This window comes from Grus americana, chromosome 2, assembly GCF_028858705.1.
Source record: "Grus americana isolate bGruAme1 chromosome 2, bGruAme1.mat, whole genome shotgun sequence".
In the NCBI taxonomy this organism is placed as follows: Eukaryota; Metazoa; Chordata; class Aves; order Gruiformes; family Gruidae; genus Grus; species Grus americana.
Window position 1 is genome coordinate 146718400 of NC_072853.1, and position 22387 is coordinate 146740786.

General features: G+C 36.7%; 1 protein-coding gene across 2 annotated transcripts in view; it reads left to right on the forward strand.

Annotated features, from left to right (window-relative positions):
* STAM (signal transducing adaptor molecule) overlaps positions 1-12788 on the forward strand; it is a 34192-nt gene extending 21404 nt beyond the window's left edge. For both annotated transcript variants that reach the window (XM_054816694.1, XM_054816695.1), the window contains exons 7-14: positions 83-275; positions 592-686; positions 1961-2049; positions 3773-3860; positions 6475-6529; positions 6870-7023; positions 8497-8672; positions 9823-12788. In XM_054816694.1, the coding sequence (XP_054672669.1) occupies positions 83-275; positions 592-686; positions 1961-2049; positions 3773-3860; positions 6475-6529; positions 6870-7023; positions 8497-8672; positions 9823-10072 (1100 nt within the window). In that variant the 3' untranslated portion in view covers positions 10073-12788. The remainder of the gene's footprint in view (positions 1-82; positions 276-591; positions 687-1960; positions 2050-3772; positions 3861-6474; positions 6530-6869; positions 7024-8496; positions 8673-9822) is intronic.
* The last annotated feature ends 9599 nt before the right edge of the window (positions 12789-22387 follow it).

Consider the following 22387-nt stretch of genomic DNA (forward strand, 5'->3'; position numbering starts at 1 on the left):
AAAGTTTTCACAGAGTTAAGTTTTCATATAATTCAACCCATTTTTATAGGGAATTTTCATGTGAGTAACTCTTCTTTTGTAGCTATTGAACTGTCATTAAAAGAGCAAAGGCAACAGCAAACAACGCTTTCCAGTTTGTATCCGAGCACCTCAAGCCTTTTAACAAATCACAAACACGAAGGCCGAAAGGTTCGTGCAATCTATGATTTTGAGGCTGCTGAAGACAATGAATTAACTTTTAAAGCTGGAGAACTTATAACTATCCTTGATGACAGGTAATTTATATAGAATGCCTACTACAAGTATATTAGACTGTAAAAATCAGTGGAGAGTAGCTATGTGGAAGCATACATTGGAATACAACTGCAATAAAATATATTTACATATTAATACATTATTTAGTTATCTCCTAGATTTTTACATACAAATGTAGCTGCATAAAGATTCTTGTATAAAGATTTCTGTGTATATACAAATTGTATTTAAGTACAAGTAATATAAATGCCTTGTAAAGTGCAATTCTTAGGTAAATTCCATGTGAGTATGTGGTTTTTTTTAATGTATAGGGTTTTTAATTATTTTTATCTTTAGTGATCCAAATTGGTGGAAAGGTGAAACTCATCAGGGTGTAGGATTGTTTCCATCTAATTTTGTAACAGCTGATCTCTCTGCTGAGCCAGAAATGAGTAAGTAATACTACGTTTACGTATATATGTTAAGCCTTGCCAGGGCCCAAGGGATATTTCTGTAGCGATGAACTTTCCCTATTTCCTTTCCCTTGTGATAGAGTTCAGTTGCAAGTTAATGTGATACTTGAAGTAAAACTGAAGAGCCCTTGCTATTATCTCAAAAACAACAGTCATATCTTTATGTCAGACCAAGGTTGCCCAAGTTGGCATCTGCTGAAAAATATGATGCTGTCTACTGCTGACTTGGTCAGTAACTTCCTTGAGACTCATGTAACAACTCCATTGACACCTAAATAAATGTAGGCAACAGCAGTTTTTTTCCAAATTGCCTTTTTGCCTGGTTGCAATGGTACATATCTAATCAAGGAAAAACTGAAGGCCGGATGGGCGTCAGAGAGAGATTACCACTGTTCAAACAATTCAAGAAACCTACCTACTGTAGGTATGTATGTCTGCATAATGGAAAGATTTTTTTTTTTTCTGCATACTGGTTATCTTCTTGTATCTGTTTATATCAGTCTAACCTAATCTAAATATTTATTAAAAGTACTAAATATTAGAGAAGGTTTTGAGATGCTAGAACTGATTTCTGTAAATCTGATGGGTTTGCAAGATTAATCTCCTGTGATCTCAATATGAGTGTGCCAAAGGTATGAGCAGCTCACCAGAATTACATGCTGTACGAGTCATCTGTTCTATGTTAAGACTAACTGATAAGAGTAGTATGATAAGAGTAGTATTTGGCAGGTCTTCTGTTGTGGCCTCCCCTACAGAGGAGTGAGATGCTTCTGTATGTACTATTTGATGGAGAAGAAATAGCAAAATTTGAGAACGTTCAATTCTGTGCTTTGCTCTGGAGAAAAGAAGACTCCAGTTTGTCATAGAGGATTTTACCAGTTTTTTTTTAAACTTGAATCATTAGCCCTATTGCTTCCAGTCGCTCTCTCTTTGCCTGTTTTCCTGATGACTTATAAGTATGTTACATGCAGGGAGGCTACGATGAAGACGTTTACTTGCTAAAACATGTTTCTATTGACCTTTTGTGAACTGATGTCATTTTTATGCAATTTACAGATTTGTTTATGAAAATTGTTTAAGTCTATGGAGATGTTTTTGTCCTTCAAAAGTCAACAAAATACTAATTTTTTTAAAATTTTCACAGTAGATGTTTCAAATGCAGAGAACTTAGGCAACACGCTAGCTCTATAGCCTTTATGTTGTTTTGCTTATTTTTATTTTATAAAATAAAACCTGTCTGTTTAATCTTACAGTGAAAGCTGAGAAGAAAACAGTGCAGTTCAGTGATGAAGTTCAAGTAGAGACAATAGAACCTGAGCCTGAACCAGTTTATATTGATGAAGTAAGTGTGATACGAGTACTGATTTTCAACTGCTGTTACATTTAAATATGTGACATTTAACCTTTTCATCCTGTACCTCAAAAACAATTTGAAATATCAGGAGAACATAATCAAAAGCGAATGGGAAGGGAAAGTTGATTTAATTTAAAAAAAAAATATATATCTGCAGTATTCTGATTTGTTCATGTGTCTTGAAGTTCTTAGGAATTTCTGAAACTGAATTTGGAAACTGTATTCCATTTAGGGCACTACTCCAGGATTGTACAGCTGTTCACCTCCAAACTAAAAGCTTGGTTGGAGCGGCACATTTGCTTTCAAGTTTTGCTTTAAGTACTTCAGGATACCTCAGAGATACCCATCTTGAATACAGGCTTAGATTTATTTCCAGTATAACCACCACTGTCTTCCCCCAGTCTGAAAGATCTCCTTCCTTCTCTGAAAACTGTGAGCTTTTTGTTGCTCTGTAAGTAATATTTAATGAGATTTGCACAATCTCAATGCAGTGATTCTGCACAGTTCCCAGGGACTCTCAGCCTAGGATGTTTTTCCCTGTGTGGTGGGTTTTTTTTTTTTTTTTTTCTTTCTCTCCCAGGAGGTTTAAAACTGTTCTCTTCAGAATTTTTTGCTTTCTCTCTCATGACCTTCCATTTCTTTCTCAACTTGAGTTCTGCCATTGTTTTTTGAAATGAAAAATCAGTTACTGCCTTCCTAAAGTCCTATTTATCTCCTGCCTCAAATACTTTTCCTCCCAAGAATTATAAGTTACTTTGTAATCTGCTGAAATAGCTTATCTCAGGTCTGCCTCGAGGTGCCTTCCAGCTTTTGTCTTCTGTTATTCCACATTAGTTTATGTTTTAGTGTCTTATTTTGTTTTTAAAATTATCATAGTATAATTTTTAAGGGAGTAGTTCATTTGGCTTCTTCCTGCCTTTCCTGGGGTTAAGGAGGAAAAAACATGATTTTAGTTTCCACTTTGATACAAGCTATGTAACTCTGGCCTGTTACGCTGAGTCCTATCAAATAAATAGCCTTTAAAAGTGATTTTTAATGATTTACATATAATGTTTGGTTAAGCAATATAGTTCACTCCAAGACACACTTTTCCAAGAGTTTATGCCTGTTAATTTTCTACCATTTTGCATTTTTATAAATGGGTTGCACTTAAACTGGTTAATCAAGGATGACTTATTCTGAAGTCAACCGTGTAACCCCTCCAAACATGATTTTAAAAAAACCCTTTCGTATATATTAGTAATGACATTGCTTACGTGCTGATAGGCCTCATACACTTAGAAAATGCACGATAGTTTTTCAGTGAATTTAGTTTGAAGTACCCATTTCTTATTAAAGTACTCTTTCAATGTATTCTGTCAAAACATTTGCACTGATCCCACTAGGTGGTAGTATTGCATATGTAATAACTAGAATTTAAAAATAGAAACTGCTCAGAAAATACTGTTTAGAAAGACTTTTAGGAATAAAGGGGTATTCTGCACATTCCACTTGTTACTACTAATAATTTTTACCATTTAGCTTTTCCTTGTTCAAGCATCTTCATTCCTGTAAAGTAGCACATCTGATTTGTATTTTCTTAAAGTTAGTCTAGATGATTTCCAGGTCCCAAGAGATCCAAATGTCTGTTGTAAATAGCTGCTTTAATGTACTATCCTGAAAGTGTTAATTCTCCCCCACATATGCCCTAAATACATAATTTGTGTTCTAGGATAAAATGGATCAACTCTTGCAGATGTTACAAAGTGCGGATCCGTCTGATGACCAGCCAGACCTCCCAGAATTGCTTCATCTTGAGGGTAAGAAAGTCTCGTACGTCTTTTTGTCGTTGTTTTCCTCTCTAGTAATTACCTGTATCAAAACAAATTGAAACTAAGGTGAAACTACTTCAGCTTCATGTGCACACCACAGGCATGCCTGAGAAAAGTGCCTGAGCTGTAATTATCTTCTCACTTCCTGTTTCCCACATCTAAGAGAAGGAAGTGCAAAATTTTAAATTAAACCAAGCCCACTTCTCTCTTAAGGAAACTGTGTTCCATACTCTTTTCCTTTTCAAGACCCAGGAATACTTAATTCAGTCTTATTCATCCATGGTTTTTTCCTCCATAGAGTAGCACAGCATGAGCTGCAAAAGGACTGTAAGGAAAATTGCATGAGAGGAAGCAGAAATACTACTGAGGTTTAGAATAGACCTATGGGTCTCCCACATGCTTCTTACTTGCATGCATATTTTTATAGGACTTTAATATTAGCAAATACCTTAAAGAGTGCTACAAATTACACTAGTCCGTTAGACTCAAATTATTCAGACTACCTCTTCAAAGAGGCATTATAGACCATTCTATCTGGGTTGATAGATACAGAAAAAAAATTTGGAGGGGGACTTTGGAGAAGGAAGTAACGAAACTTACCCATTATGAGACAGAGCATTGACTTAAATTGACAATTCAGAGAGAACCAGACTTTGTTAAGAAAATGGCAGATTCCAGATCTTTCTAGAAGTTAATCGGGAAAAAGTGCATAAGCTTGTAAGCTTTTAGATATCTCCCATTTTTCCACACCCACCTGGTTCATCATACCTTTAAATGAATCCTTTTCTAGGAACTATACATCAGTGATGTGTCTGCACGTATTCTAGTTCCACTAAAGCTAAAGGAGGGGTAAAAAGAAACATGAATGTTTTTATTCTTTCAAGTACCAAATATAGTTATAGGGGCTGTTGTCTAAGAAGTGGATTGCCTACTCCTGGTCCAGGACAGAGGCAAAGAAGTTAGAGGTATGCTTGTTAACCGACCTCCAGATATGGCTTACATTAGGATCTCCTTTCAAAATGCATTGTGAGATCATTAGAACAATGATGGATTTTATATTAAACCGTGGGACTAATCCTAGAATTGGAAAGCTGTTGTGTAGTCAGATGATGGCTCCCCAGCTACCTACAAGAGCGCTTGCCAAACATATGGCTCTGTATAGTTCTTCAATGCCATGTTCAAGACTGCACTTGCTCTGCACTCAGGTAGGCCTTGGGTAGCTACTATTTTTGGCATCGTTTCTGGGAATTTTGTTATAGATAGTTGGATCTAGGGTTGCTACCAGTGGTGGCAGGTGCTGATCAACATTTGACAAAAAACCACTTAATTTTCTTCTGTCATCCAGATGTCCAGTCATAAATGTATTCAAATTGGAGAGCTCATCTCAACGCTTTCAGGGCCCTGGGGTTTGTGGTTGGCAGCAGGGCAGTCATCGTGTTAGCATACAGACATCTAAAGCAATCCTTGTCATGTCTTTTACCGCCCTTTGTGTTATACATAAAAATAGGCAGAACTTACACCAGGTTTTACATCTTTTCCTAGCATTTCTGCCAATATATTACTGATCCCAGGTTCAAAGAAGCAATGGGTGCCTTTCACACAACTCCTCTTTCACCTGGAGTTGCCCTCAAGGAACACATCAGTGATGCCCTTTCACCCATCGTGGCCCAGAGGCTTTCAGGACCTTCTGCATCTCTAATTTGGGAAAACTGGAAGTGAAGACAGTGTTCCAGAGCTGCTTATAATGCATATAGGTCATATTTGATGGCTGAATCTTTTTTTTTCATCTCTCAGTTTGAATGTTGAGTGGCTCTTGGGATTAAACACATCTCTTGATTATTAAATAGTTCATTGCTTGGATAAGTGGGCACATTTTGCATTCTGGAATAGGGCTAAACTGTAGTATCCCCTTTCAGCTTCCTTGTCTGTTTGTTTTACATTTGACAAACTCAGTCTTACTGTTAGTTAACTGTGATCTGCTTGGCAATTACATGAACAGCATGTCCTTGTGGTGAAAATTGGTGGGGGATGCATTTTTATTTATTTTAATGCTTTTCCATTTTACTTCTAGTAAGTTGTTGAGTTGCTTTTTGCACATATTAGCAGTTTGAAAAAAAAAAACACTTCCCCCAGTTAGGATTTCAGTGAGGTAGCAATGTGCTATTGGTGTCTTTGATGTGCAGATGACTTCAATTATTGCAACCTGTTTTCCCATTCATTTGTAATAATGTTAGTTGAGCACGTGATCTAGGTTTCAGTGGCAAATTTTCTTCCTTGAAGAAGAGATCACCTGTCAGATTTGCCTGAACTTTTTCATGCAAAATAGTTTCAATTTTACGCTCCCTGAATGTTAAGTGTGTTTTGTTTTGCTGTATTTTTATTTTATTTTTAAACTGTACTGAAAACTTCTGGTGGATCTCATTCTTAAATTGTTTGTGATGCTGCCACTGTTACTATAACTTTTTTGGCATACAGATTATAAAAAAATTTTGGACTAGCATCTACACATTTCTATCTGATAATTTTTTTAAAAACATACTTTCTGACTTGCAGTATGGAAATCTTTCTTATTCTGATACATTTTAATGTCCTTCTATTCTAGCAATGTGCCACCAGATGGGACCTCTCATAGATGAAAAGTTGGAAGATATAGACAGGTAAAAAAAGTACATGTGCTTTAACTCAAATTAAGATTCATTCTTCGAAAGACCACTGTTGTTACTTAATGATATCTTAATCATGTCTGTGAATGCTGGCAAAGAAAATAGGTGTATTTTATTAGTAGCTTCTCATCTGGGAGGAGGTCTGAAGAGTTTTTTCCTAGGCATATAATATTTTATAGTATTGTACCGTTTGACATTGTGGCACTTGTCAGGCATCACTTCACAGGCAGTAAGAGTATGTTGCTTATCACACCTCACGAAGGTTTCCCGGTATCGTCTGTTCTGTATTGAAGTTATCTAAATTGTAGAATAAGCTGTAAAATATATTTTCTAGGAAACATTCAGAACTTTCAGAGCTCAATGTTAAAGCAATGGAGGCTCTTTCTTTGTATAACAAATTGATGAATGAAGACCCGATGTATTCCATGTATGCAAAACTACAAAACCCACAGTATTATATGCAGTCGTCTGGTGTTTCTGGCTCTCAGGTATGTATGTAACCTTTAATAGCCGTTGATGTTATCAAGTACATACTGAACTGTGGTTGATTTCTTATAAATTACTAGTGATAAACAGTTTTTCATGTGAGCTAGCTTTTTTACAAAACTTGCTCAAATTTTTTTCCTTTTTTTGAAAATTCAGTAGAGTGCATTTAGCATTTAAATTACTGAAGTTAAAAATTACAATTCTTTCATGGCAGCATTTCCATGTAAAAGGTCTTTTAAACATTTAAGTATTTAATTCCATAGTCTAATGCATACTTGCTGTATTTTTTTCCCCTTTACAGGAATATGTAACATTTCAAACTGTTTTTTCAATAATTTACTTTTTGAGCAAGTAAAAAAAAATTAAGCCAACTTATTAACACCTATGCAGTATTATATAAACATTGAAGCAGTTTTAGTTCTTTTAGCTTCCTAAAAATCTGTACTTTCTTTCAGTGTCTTTTAAGATGAGGATGTATGTTTTTTGCAGTGTCATTAAGAGGAACATTGTCTTCCTTTCATATATAATAAGCAATCATGTTGTGACCCTATCAATTAATTTTAATGTTTTATAAATGGGCATGTGTCTGGGGAATCTTAAAGGGAAGAAAATGGATTTTGGGGTTAAGATGAGCCAGTGTAAAGTTATGAAAAGTTAGGGGGTCTCATGCTTTTGTTGCCTTCTATAATTCTTTTGCAATATTGGTAAGCCTTCTATGGATATGCAATCTGAGATTCATGAACCCTAAGATAGGAGGGCTGTATATTGTAAACTTACATGAACTCAATTGTGCATGAGACCTGATAATTTCTTCTAGTAATTTGTGTTAAGCCAAATAATGATTGAACAAAAGAGTTGGGTTTAGAAATTTAGTCTTCATTTAGAAGATAGTTTGCACACCTACTAGCAAGCTTTTGCTCTAGTTAGTTGTAAAACATTACCTTATTTTCAAATGAAATTTTCTTAAGACCTCTTTTTCCCTTCTTCCTAACTCAAACAATTTTACAACGGCAGTCTCAACAGTTACATGACATGACAGGTTAACTAATGACATGAAAATAGTGCGTTATTGTCTTTCCATTTTAACAATTCTCCTTACTGAAAGTTATCTGGGCATCAGAAAGTATTCTGCTTTGCGCTGCTATTTGTTACATGGTTTAAATCCTTCAGTATTTTCCTACCAAAGTAGAAGCTCTTAATTGGCATAAGTGATAGTCACTAAAATAAAATTTGGAATACAAGTTTTCCAGTAAACTACTTGACCTTGTTGGTACTGGAGCCTGAGGTTAGAAATGTAAATAGTGTCCCTGGTAATTTTTTCATACTGCAACACTTAATAGAAGGCAATTGGTTGCTTTCTATTAAAACATCTGTAATAAAAGGTTTGAGAGAGTGTTTTTAAGTTCTAAAGTCAGATATTAAATACTAAATTTTCTTGTATTTTATTTTTAATATTCCTTTATTTAACTTTGTAGGTTTATCCGGGGCAACCTCAGACTAATGCGTATTTGGTGGCCGGGAGTGCACAGATGGGCCATATTCAAGGCTATAGTCTTCCTCCTGAACAGCTCTCTTCTCTCAGCCAAGGCACAGTTACTCCATCTGCCAGCTCTGTACCGCCTGGTCAGCCTGCACAGGCGTCTTACACAAAGTAATTTTAAATATTTTCCTATTCAAGTTTAAATCAATTTAAACATAAAGGACTAGAGGTAATAGTTAAAGGAGATTTTTTTTTTCTTACAGAAGTATAAATTTAAACGCAATTGAAAGATAATTCAGTGCAATTATTTCCAGTGTGCTTTTTATTGGTGTCGTGGTAAAAATTCCTGACAAACTTCAAACTTTTTTGTTCTTTTTATAATTTTCTCTAGTTTTTAATTTTATATAAAAGAAATATATATAATTTTTAAATATATAAATTTCTTTTATATAAAAGAAAAATTAGAGAAAATTGTATAGACATGACTGATGATTTTTAAATTATTTTTTCTTTAGATAATAATATACATTTCATTATGAAGATTATCTGCTGCTCTGCCTGGCTTTGCATAACTTCTGAGATAGTGTATATTGTATTGTTCTTTTCTTCAAATATCTTAGAGTGGAGGCATGGGGAGAATTCCGCTCACTTTGGAAAAGTAGCGATGGGCTATGACACTTACTAAAGCTTATACAGCTTCCTCATATAAAGGGGCTACAGGTGACTTTCTATTTTGGGTAGATGCCAAAAAATGCTCAGCTTTCGCTAAGCTACCCGTATTGTGAAAAAGTTTTGAACTGACCTTAGGAAAAGATTAGGGTTGGTTTTTTACTCTCTGTATAAAGTATTTTATAAAGTTGGGAGAGACATCCATCTTGAGTTATTAAAGTATTTGTTAGTCTCTATCCCCCTCCAGAGTTAATTATTTGGAGTAGTAAGACATATATTGATAAAGAGAGTTTCCAAATACTTCACCTGACTTGTTTTGCTGTTTAAAATAGTTGGCTGGGTTTTGGGTTTTTTTCATGAGCAGAATGGAAGATAGATGGGATTCCATATTGCACATTAAAACAAAGTATAGATTCACAGTCTATTTTTAAATCCATGGGAGGTGTGTTAGATGTGTTTAAATCTGAGGAGTGTGTTTGAGTTATAATTGGAATATTCATTGGCTATAGTTTTGAATATGCAGTGTGTTCAGAATTAGATTTTTGCATGTATATGTAGAACAGCTTAAGAAGCTATAAAGGGCTGCTGTTCTGTTGGTAAATTGTTTGTTAATTCAACTTCAAATTTTTTTTTTTAATTTTCTTTTTTTCAGCGCAATGGTTGGCTCTGTTGCTGGAAATACTTACTCAAACCAGGCTTCAGTGTATAGCCCACCACCTGCTACTGTTGATGTTGCTGCTTATCAGAATGCTGGAACTAATATGTCCCAGGTGCCAAACTATAACTTAGCATCTACACCTCTGCCACAGACAGCAGGCAGTCAACAAGCACCTCCACAACAACCGCAGCCTCCGCCACCTCAACAGCCACAGCATAGTTACTCACAGAAGGCTCTACTATAGGATCCAGGACTTCTGATTCCTAATCTTATTTAACCTCTGCTAAAGGCAGTTGGCAATTCTATGAGTTTCTTCCTTTAATCTCTTAAACTTTGTTTATCCTCAGCTTAATAAGATTCTTATCTTGGTGAACAAGTTCAATTTGCACTGACTTTTTAGGATTTTTTTGTTTTTAATTTTGCAGAGGAATGGGTATATTTAGGACATTTAATTCCTTTTAAAATGCCTAAAAATTGGTACAAGATTATTTATGTCTGGTAAAATTGGCTAGTCTGTGAAAACTCAACACTTGCAAACTGTTGTGGCATATATGTTATGTACATATAGTTTGTGATTGCAGTAGTGGCCATTTCGTATAGCTATGGTGATCATGTGAATATATTTAACACAATGTTTAAAAATAATTTACTTTACTATTTTATTTTAATCATGAACTGACAACCATGTTTCATAGTTTTGTCTAGTTTTATGACACATGTGGTGTCTTTTTCCAATGCAGGAAAAGCTGTAATTCTGCATATCATGGTTACACTTACAGGCTAAGCTCTATACATGAATTTACAAACTTATCTGAGTCTAGGTTTCATTACTTCTTGAATTGAACACAAGTGTATCATGACTATTAGATGGCTTATCTACCAAAGTAAACTAGTTAACTAGTAAGCGATTTGAGGGGATAACAGCAAATTATGATTCTGCTTAAGATATAATTAATAACTTAAAACTACTATTCAGAGGCTGCTAAGCATATCATGGGACCATGCAACAGATCAGGATCTTGCATTTTATCATGAGAAGCATGTAATTTATTTTTTCCAAGTTGTTTTTTACAATGAGAACCAGAACTGTATTCTATGTGTGTTGGTAGAGATTACACCAAAGACAGAGGAATTGAGTTGGAGGAGAAATGATGGAGTTTTAAACTGGAACACACAACACGAATAACACTATTCAAGTCTTCTTGATTAAAACATGGAGAATTATGGACATTTAAATCACTTTGCTGAACAAACCTTCAGGGCTTTATTTTATCTCTTGTGGCCTTGCTTAGCAATTTGTTCTGTTTACTGTTCTTACACAAACACTTCTGCCTTAAACATCTGTTTCGATTTCCAGTTGTACCATTTGAGTTTATTAGCCCTTCTACAGTATGAGTAGTTTATGAGGCATCTTATTTTCATTCACTTTCAGGTTACTTTGAATTCACTTCTGCAGCAACATGCATTAGCCTTTTTTAAACCCTTGCATTTCTCAGTAACTTAACCAGGCGGCTCTTTAAGGCATGATACTTTCTTTCTACAGCTGAGGTGCTGCAAAAGGAATATGATGATGGAAGGCAGCATTTTAGATATGCCCGATCAGAGTTTCTCCTACAGAGACTGCTGTTACTTTGCATTTGTGTTCAGTCTATTCATGCATCCTGGTTTCCTCTTATCTTTTCCAGCTACTCTAATTCCAGTTAGAGCAATACTACGTGGCTTCAACATCAGATCTGTGTTTTCAGTCTCATTAGTGTGTATGTCAGAAATTGTTCCCTTTTGTGCACTATATTTTAGTGTGATGCTTCTGGAATTAAATGTTGCAATTGTACGCTATACTATAAGCTGACCTCAGTTATCCCATGCACTCCTGCACCTGTTCACAGTTACCTAACATGTCTTTGTTCCACTATTTTAATAGACATTGGTATTTTGCCTGTTAATGCTTTCAGATGACTGCTTTGCATAACTTCTAACTGGGGTGGTTACAAAACGTGCCCATAGCTGATGTGTTCCAGTTGGGGATGTTCTAGCCAGCTGGCTGTTTTGATACTAGTATTTTCATGTAATTTTTTTTCTCCAGAATTCTTAAGCACCCTCGCAAGCTGTCATTACTTCAGTTCTTGGTGTCATCACAAAAATCTGTGGAATTTGAAAGGAAATACTAAAAAAAAAAAAAAAAGAATTCAAGATATAGATCATTTTTCATAGATCGTAGAGGTGATTTTCTTTGTAAAAGGCATGTAGTATCATTTAGATAGTGTTGTCTGTATGCTTTTTAGGTACCTTATTCCAAAATCAGAGAAACAATTTGTATAGAAGTGTATCATTTCTACACAAAAGTGAAAATAACTTTTTACTCCGTAGTTCTTAGGCCATGATTCAAGGAGGAGCTTGAAGCATGAAAGTAGTCCGGCTGACATTTGCTATTTGCATTCTTAGGTTTTCACACATTGTCACATGTTCCCTGTCGAACTTCTGTACAGAAATGACTCAGCAAAGATACTTTTGTTACTAATTTGTCTTTGTTTTTACAATTTTTGAAGTCTTCTTTCCTTAACACGCAGAAATGCTGTTCCTGGTTTCTCCTTTGAACACTGAAAACTTATGTGTATGTTAAGTTTTTCTGCCTTCCAGCATAGTTATATTGGGCATTTATCCATCTTTAAGAAAATTAAAATCACCTTTCATTTGTATTCATCGTGACCAAAAAACACTTTCTAAAATGCAATGCCACTATAAATTCAGTATAATAAAAGTTTTGAAAAAAAAGATGGACACTTTTTATTTTCCTTCATGCCTTTATTAGAGTCACTGCTCTAAGGTATCTCCTGTAACAAATTGTGAATTTTAGTTGACTTAAATCAGTTTTCATTGTCCACAACTGATGCAGTTCCTGTTACATCCTACCTTTTCTGTTTCAGATGCAATTTTCAGATTAAATTGAATTTGGAACTGTATTGCTTCATGTTGATTTTTCTCATTTATCACAGAAGATTATTTTGTCTTCTCACTTGGTTGTCCCATATGCTAGACTGTACTCTAAAGTGATGCCTCCTCCTACCTTGCTAGATGCTGTCATTGCACTAATTCCTTCACTCATCCTCTCGTATCCTCTCTAACTGATAATTTAGCAATTATATTTCAATTCGCCTCCTCTCAGATGATTTAGTATTAAGAACCTGGAGATGCCGTTGCTGGGGCTTCTCTGCTGTGATTTATGCATTGTTTTGACCCAGTTGAGGTATGCTCTGTCTTACTACGGTACTGAGCACTGAATATGGGTGAGAGGGGGAAAGTGCATGTACAGCTACTGTATGGAAAAGCTTTTTAGCAAATAAAGCAAGTGTCAGGAAGTTAATCTATTTGAAAGTTAAGAATCCCTGGAAATGACGTGTTATTCATGTTCCAATGGAAGACCTGATTTTTTTAATTGTCGTTTCATTTACATGTAAATTGTCAATGAGAGGCTAAAATGTTTTCATAATATTTGTATAAACCTTTGTTATTTAACCCTTTCATTAAGGAATACAAAAATGTTAATTAACTCCAGAAGGGGTATTTTAGTGGCTTGTTTATCATGAACTGGAGCAACCTCTGGAAAGTGCCTTCTGTGCATTTCATTTCTATAAACGAAGCTTGTTTACCCATGTGTATCATCTCAATTTATGTGGGCATAACAAAAATGTCAAGATTTACTGTAAAGCATCCCAGGACAAATACTGAGGTGGCCTGTTAAAATTTGTGGCACTGATGTCATGGCAGTGTGTTCCAGGGTGCACAGTTGCAGGAATGGTTGTGACACATTTACCCACCTATTTTTAGTAACTGGTACCCATGTAGATGTGTATTTAATGTTACCGGCCAAAGTACGTATCGACAGCAGTAAACTAACAGGAAAAAGGGACAAAATATAAGAATTACTGCGTGCTTCTCAACAGGTGTGGAGCAGTGTATTGCCCTCGTGATATAGTTGTTATCCATTAATTTTGAGGGGGGGAGAACTGAAATGCATTTCAGTAACCAGAACTTCAGAGAATTCTGCCATATTGCAGATGCTTAGATGTAACAAAGGAGGTAAATTTGCTTTTAATAGCATGTACATATTTTGGCGATCAGATCCAGGCTGCTATTATAGTTCTCTGATTTCATCTAGATGGCAGGAACATCAGATTTACACTGGAGAACTGCTTAATACCTCATTCTCAGTTTTTATTTTTTTTTTATTTTCTCTAATATCACCTTTTCACTCATGTTTTGAAGATATCTGTGCAGTCTTTACATACAAAGGTCTTACCTTATTCCTTGTCTGCTGGGTTTCACAGACAGAATGAAAAAGAGCGTCTCTAATTATAGCAGCTACAATGGCACTTTAATTACTTAACTGCAGCTTCCTTTGGAGAAGATGCATGTATCTGTTTTGAAGAACAAGGGAGCATATTTTTTCCAGTTAAGAATTGGGAGGAGATTTTTTTAAAGAAAAAGGTGAAGTAACAGTTACAAAAACCTCCATTGCTACAAACCCCTCCATTGCTAACAGTGGGCAGAATCATTTTTTACTTTGTTATTTGATCTTAGTGAAGCTGACCGACTCCATGCTACAGATACTTCTTTTTCATTTTCAGCTGCAATGAGGAATATTAACCTCCGTGTGTATACCGTCCAACACCTTAGTAAAACATGGGAAGGCCTTGACGTTTGTACTTTTTGCTTCAATATGTAAAAAACACTATGTATGTTTCTGAAGCCTCCTTTCTTAAACTAGGGTGTTTGTGTTTTAAAACATTCCATTTGCAACTATGTAAAATTGCAGATCTGAAGTTCACTTTTCATGCTGCTGCCTTGGCAAAAAGGTGGTCAGAGTTTTTGTTCTTCTATCCTGCATGTGCTTCTGGAAATCCAAATAATTTTTGTCTTTGTCATGAAAAAGAAAAGAAGCCTGCTGCAGTCTGCTTTGGTTTTAATAAAGTGTACACAGTAGCAAAGTGCATTTTTGGTTTTGGTTTGTTTTGATGCTCCCTTTGATGTTGGCATATGTATATATTTAGATATACTGCACTGTTGTACAAGAATTGTTTTAGTAAATAACACTATTTGTAAAAACTGTTAATTGTTTTTGGTATGAATGCAAAATATTAAAGTTGGAGTATTTAGTTCATTATGTTGCAAAGTCAATTTATAAATTTCATGGAAGAATAGTCAGAGAAGGACATCCTTTGCTGGAAGGACTTGGAGATGCAGTAGGCAAGGTCTGTTAGAAGTACTTGGCTCAAATTTTCTGATTTCAGGTGGTGTGGAAGTGGGTTTTTGGTTGTTCTGGGGTTTTGAGGGTTTTTTGGTTTTGGGGGGGGGTTTGTGGTTCTTTTTGTGTGATGCTTGCACATAGATTATATTATTTTTACTTTTAAAGTTTTTTCATCTGTTATTAACTTCCTTCAGCTAAAATCAAAGTAATACATTGTGCATGTTATTTCAAGTATGCTGCATGTCCTTTTTTGGTAAAAGATACAGGATGAATATTTTAAAGGAGTGGTAAAGAACAAATGAAAACAAGTGTATCTGTACAGTCTAATGTATATATTTGTTTACAGATCAATGGGCAAATACCACTGGCCGCCTGACAGTTAATTTACACAGTTACTTGACAGTTAATTGCATTTCTGATGACACTAATGCAGAGTAGCGTAAAACTTGGTTGTATGATCTGTGCGAAATGAGTTGAAGATCAGGCTAAAGCCCAGTTCGTGAATCTACATTACTGCTTAAAATACTGTCACACCTGAAACTTGATAGTCTTGGCAGATTTATGCTATGTTCTTAAAACAATGGTAAACTTTACAGGTTTCTTGCTTAAACCAATGTAAGTATCTGAGATCGCCATGGGGTTCGGCGAGCAGAGAGCAGCAGATGATCAGTTTGGCCTGTTCTGAGGTCTCTTCCTAAAAACGTGAGCTAAACACCTTAGGATAAGTGGTTATGTGGCCTGTGGGCTAATTCAGTATGATAATTTCTGTGTTTCAAGAGAATATCAATTCAGCTGACAGAATTAAAAGTCCTACAGATTGTGTAGAAATGAAACATGTCTCTGATTTGGAACAGGGAGGGGGAATTAATGTTGAGGTTGCTTTACTGCCCCTCTCTTTTGGACAGAAAGTGTGTTTCTGTTGAGATGCCGACGATGGAAATGCAGTTTGAGAATTTGTTCCATAGTATTTAAAGCTTATTGTAAAATCTGCTGCCATGAATCTGGGCAACAGGTAAAGTAAGCATCAGTCTGTGTTTAAGGGGATCAAACCGACTATCTTCATTTAAAAGTTCGATGAACTGCTTCATATGTAATCTCTCTTCATAGCAGTCACTTCATACTGCATTACGAAGCTGGGAACCATCATGCGTTGTCTTACTGCTGTAGCTGTTTTTCAAAAGCTTATGCTACTCTGTTGCAAGATAAAGACTTATCTCTCACAATATTTGCCAATTTAAATGATCTGGATTATTTTAAGTCAAGGCTGTTTTTGTTGATGCTGGTCATGATCTTTATTTCAAGCGAGAAATGAGAAATAAGCCACTGTGAAAGAACTTGTGGAGAAACTTCCACTCATTAAGGCTGATTTTCACTTTTTAAAATTCACACCATTGTTGGGAATATACGTGGGCAACATGCAATGACACAGAAAATCATACGGGGGGGAAAAAAGGCAAGTATGTATTTCCAGTTGTAGATTGAGAGCATCTTTAGAGTACAATCTCTTGAGTTGATATAAAATATAAGGAATTAAGTGATTGTAGAACCTAATATTTTGCTTTGAATTTGCTTAACACCGCTAAGCATGAGTTTTGAGTCCTTATGCAGGTGCCTTTGATTTCTGAATCAATGCCGGTTGGCGTTCATGCCCCGTGTTCCCAAGCCTGGTGACATGCACTACCTTAGCAGTTGTACTTTGGACCCCGCTCGTGGAGGTGCTGGATCCAGCAGGAACCAGTTGTGTGGCTGGTAAAGCCCGTCACCAGCGTGACACCGCTCACTGCTAGAAACTCACTGGACTGGGCAGTGTCTCTATTTACCACTCTGGCTATACGAAGCACACGTATCAAGAAATGGGACCCTTCAATGTATGCATGCCTGGGCCACGTAATTTTATACGGTATATTCTATAGCGGTTTTTTAAGCTTGATTTACTAATAAGCAAACAAATCTGCCCTGACTGCTACTGAAATCACACTGGAATCTATTTCTAGCCAGTTGTGATGGCTCGCCCCTCTTGACTCATACATCCTTAGGTATTTGTGGATTATGCAGACGTGTTTACTTTCGCAAGCTATGTGTCAGACTGTCCCGATTTACTGCGCTTCACAAAGGAGTGCGAACATTTTGATCCCTTGGTTTTAATGTCTTTTCGACTTGTGAAAATTTCCCCAAATTAGTTTTTTTCGTTGTTCCCCTGGTGACATGTTCTTGCAGCTGCTGCTGAAGAATTTTGGCAGAGTTCATTCAGGCAAACCCTGCTGCAAAAAACATGTGGCCTGAGGAATATAGGTAATAGGATGATTTACGTAAAAATTACAGTGTTTTACATAAGAACAAAGGGAAGTCTCAGCTCAGCCAAGGACAGAGAAGTCCATGGTTCTCTGGAACTGTGTAAGAACACAGGGTCAGTACCAACCACCTCGCTGAAACGTGCTGCTCAAACGTTCACATAGGTGTTTTTCAGAGAAACCATAAGTGTTGCGTGAAAGACTCTTGTTAGGGGTGTGTTTGTTCAGAGGGCTTGCTTTCTTGCTGGTGCGGTGAGGAAAAACAACTAGTGAAGAACTTTTTGCTTTAACAGAGTCCACAGTCTCATTTTGTAACAAATTTCTTGCAGCTTCCGTAGAAAAGCAATTTTTATTGTCTGATTGTGTGGATAATGACACTCAAGTAGGATTCAGCATTAGTGATTTTTAAAACTCCTCCTGCTCACTTAACTATAAAGTAGATGATTTTCATTTAGTAATTTATCTTAGTAAGCTTGCTCTCTCTCAAAACAGACGTGCTTTCTACTCTTAAGCACTTCTTATCTTCCGGATAATCAAGGCTTCTTGTAAATGTTGGCTGTTCCTTCCAAGGCTGCAGAGTCCCACTGATCACTTCAGAGAGCAGCTATTTGCCAAACCAGTCCCTAATTTTGCCTCTTCCAAGAACTAGACTCCCTTGAATTTGTCTATCCATGAGGCTCAAATGGAAACCAGATTTGTTGCTCGCGTTTCTTTATTCAGGACAGATAGAGGGTAGCAAGGAATTAATTGTATATTTGTGAACAGCACTGAGCTGAGCAGTGCTCAGTGGGATCCTGTAGTTCAGCAGCAGCAGTGCAAAGAATCCAAATCTCAGCTCTTCTCTGTGTTCGGATTCCCTAGGGGTTATCTCCTTCTTTCACACACTATCATCTCATACTTGATCCTTATAGTAAGCACGCCCACAAATACTAATGGTTAGTAAATCATAAATTTAATTAATTATCTCTATATATATTTCTATATTTGGACATTTCCACTCTGCAGTTTGTCCTTCCACAATAATACAGGTGTCTTGTGGAGCCTTTAAGTTGTTTTCTGAAATGCAGACAGTGCTGGTCTTTAACCTCTGATGCACTGTCTCTTTCCCTCATCGCTAGTTCAGTCACCCAACTGCTGTAACTGAGCTTTGCACTTTTCAAGCCTCTGTAATGTCACTGTGGCCTACAGCGTATTCTTCACACAGCACCTTGCCCTTAACTTTGGATCATCGTTTTCTAATTTGCTTTATTCCTTTATTCCATCAGTGGTACAGTTTCACAAGGGAATTGGCCAGATTTCAACCCAGGAAAACAGCAGCTCTGTTCTTGGGGACTGAAGTTTAGTTCCGAAAGGTTTAATGATACAAGCTGATAGTTACATCCTATTTGCTAGTCTTATTCATTACACGATTCAGAAAGGCAATTATTTTAGGATGTGTGGCAAGTCCATCATAAACTTTTATGAGTGGTTCACCATATGTTGTGTGTTGCCTTTAAGAATATGATTAGGCTTATACAGTCCCAGAGATGATTCCAGCTTTCATTCCTACTAGATCACGTACTTAACAGCTTTTGCAGTCCTGTTTGTCTCTCCAGTAGAGGCTTTCTACATTCTTTGAACTCTAGTTTGTCACTGAGGACTCCATATGACGGATGGATGGGGAGGAATGTGGGAGAAAGTTGATTGTTAATAGTGTAAGAGCAGTCTATTCCAACCCTGCATTTATCAAAGTTTGTGTTGAGATTTTTCAGGTGTTAATTTCTATCTTCCAAAGTGAAAGCCTGTCCTTCGAGAGCATAGGTTGTGTCTGCAACTTCCTGTAAAAAAAAGTTTCTAAATCTGTGACAAATAGGGATGTACTTTCAGAACACCATGGATTGCTTTAAAAAGAACGTATTTTCTTTATTTTACAGTGAATTAATGTGAGCACACAAATTCCAAGTAGTTAGAAATGATAACTTTTTAAGCATTATTGAATGGCTGCGCTTTTTACCACACAGGTAGATGAAGAGTCTAAGCTTTTCCAAGAGTCAGTCAGTCAGTCAGTGCTGCTGGGACTAATCTCTTTGACATGGCCTGGCCTCATCTTTGAAAATAAACTGCTAGAAAAATACTCTGTTATGGAACAGTTCTAAAGATAACAACCAAAATCTCATCATCAGCTCTTCCTTTTGTTCTCCTACTTTACTCAGGAGGAGGCTGCTCTAATTATTTTAATTGTACCATTTAGGTAGAGCAAATAGAATAGATTGAAGTGTTTAAAAGTAAATGCTTTCCTTTGGAAGTCATTGTTTTTAAAGTGTCATACTGTGCTGAACACAATATTCTGATGGAAATGTCTGTCTGCCTAATCAGCCAACCCTATTAAGAAGTGGAATTTCTAATGGACCTTGTAAAGGTTTCCACTTAAGCATAATCCAGTATGTTTCTGTATTGTTATCATGGTATTTGTGTTATTAATCTGTTCCATGCTCATATTTTTCTATTATTATTTTGGGTAATTTTAATTATTTTTTTTTTAGTAGAGTTTACATAAAAGCAACTCCCAGCTAAAAGAGAAAATCACATTCATAAAATATGGCGTCAGCAATGAATCCTAGTGCAGTACATCTGTAATCATGTTGGGAGTGCCCATCTTGGTCTTCAAAATACTCTATTTAACAAGCCTCTTTCACCAACCCCCCCCCCCCTTTTTTCTTCTTTTTTTAATTTATTTTAGTATTAGGTGGAAAAAATGAGTCTTTTTCCGCTCCCATTTTTATTGGCTCTTTTTCAAATAAATCAATAACTCTATTGCACAGAAAAAACATTGTGATCTTGACATTTTTCTCCAGTTTGCTCTCTTACCTCCTACTCCTTCCTATGCTTGCATTTTTCTTTTATTTTTATCCTAAGAAACCTCCACTGGTCTCAGTTCCCAGCAAGTCTTTCAGGCTGCAGCCAGTCGTGTGATGCACAGCTCTGCTCAGTATTTGGAAATAATGGTTCACTATTGAAGATTTGCTGCAAAATCCTCCTTCTGCCAGGAATCTTGTTGCCATCCTTGCAGTTTATGGTCACTTGATTTGTTTCTGGCTGTTTTCTTTACTAAGTTTGATTTTTAAAATGCTTCAGAACACTAATGGGTACTTTGCAGTTCCCCCTCCTCCAAGTTCAAAGAGAATTGTCTCGCTTAAACAGTTTGAGAATGTGCTGAATCACAGTGTCTCTTGACAGTGATAACGTTGCCATTATTGGAATTTTGTATAATCATGTTAAGTTAGCCTTTTATATAGGTAAGACAAGAAGCTATAATGCTGGTGCTGACTATATTCAGTTTATGATCTTGGAACTCCTCCCTCCTTTTATTCTGGAAGATGTTTGAGTCAGAGATTTAGCCAAATAAGTAGCAGCTCTGATCAGAACTACTTTTGGTTCATGTTTTTGATAAAAGGCAGGCTAAGTGCCACACGTTCCCTGGATGTGTTCCAACAAATCCAGATCCAAATACCCGTGCTCACGGGGACCTCCCTACCCTGGGCTGCTGGCGTGCAAAGGGATGACACCAGAGGTGCTCCAGACTGACTGTGGCACTGCACATTGGCTTGTCCTAAACAGGGGACTGGCAAGTCTTAGACGCTAGCAAGTGGATGCCTGCAGAGTTAATTTTCTCTATCCTTACTAATAGCAAAACTGTTATTATTACAGCTGCAGTACAGTTGCACATATAGACAGCAGTCAGGGAAAAGAGCGTTGACCTCCTACATAGGCAATTTTATTTTTTGAATGTTCCACTGCGGTATTAAGGAGTACGACCTCCTGGTTCATTGCCGCCAGACTGGTTTTTATCAGCAGCCCTACTGTATGTTCCACAACAGTAAATCCTGTAGGCTTAAGAATCTTTCTTAGCAACAAAGTCTGCAAAAAATCTCTCTTTCCTGATTCCCTTCTAAGCCCTGGGATCCTACAGGACAGCTGTAGTATTGTCTACATATTCATGGACTATTTAAGCCCACCTTGTGCACTGAGTTTACCAGAACATCAAGATTGCCTGGTTTTTCTATTTCTAGTGGGGGCACAAAGTTTTAAATTGTTCCTTGGCGGGGAGGGGGGGGGAGGAAGGACTTGGCCACTGAGGTACAATAGTCTTGGGTTAATTTATTTTCAGAACACAAATCAGTCCTGCATTAGATCAGTATCAGCAGTGCAAGCCTGAAGAGTTTGCGTTTCATTTGAGAAGTTTGGTAAGGGAGGATCTCTAGCTTCCTTGCTAGGAGGATGCTGTATTCAGGTATTGAGAAAGTTGTCACTTCTAGCATGTGCTTTGCATGGACTGTTATATTTGCTTCACTGATCTTTCACTGATTGTGATTCTCGGTAGAAAACTGTAAAGGATGTCGTGCCATAAAATGGATCTTGACTGTAGATCTGGCCTGTCATAATTACACAGAAATATTTTTTTTGTCTGAATTTCTCAGCTAAACCAGACTTGTTATCCTTAGCTCACTGCAGGTATTTGGGCTAATTTATTTTTTATTTTTGATACCTGTTTGTCTCTCAGAACAGGAGGGGCAGCTGTTGAAGGTATCTGTAGTAAAACACAGAATATAGTAGTCAATCTTTTTGGGTAACGTTGTACTTTGGAATAGCAATGACAAGCAAGAGAACACGATGAAATGGATTTAATCTCTTTTCTTAGTACTTCACTGCCAAATACATCAAGTGTTGGCTTCACTTGAATTGGGTGTGACATATGGGGTAGGGTCCCAAGGACTTAAGAGTGGTGGAGAGAATGAAGGAAAACAGCAAATTAGCACTTGAGGTGGCTGATGCAATCAGGAGAGACAAAGGAGGAAGAAGACTTTGTGCAAATAAATGAGTCTTTATTATTAAAGCTTTGTTTCTAGAAGAACATGCATGCTTCGTATAGAGAGGATTCATCCATCGAAACCCTCAGTTGTCTGTAAGTCAAGCAGTATTTTAAGTCTGTGTAAAAAGTAACCTCTTTGTGTGACAGAAGACGTGAAGTAAGCCAGGGCTGTGA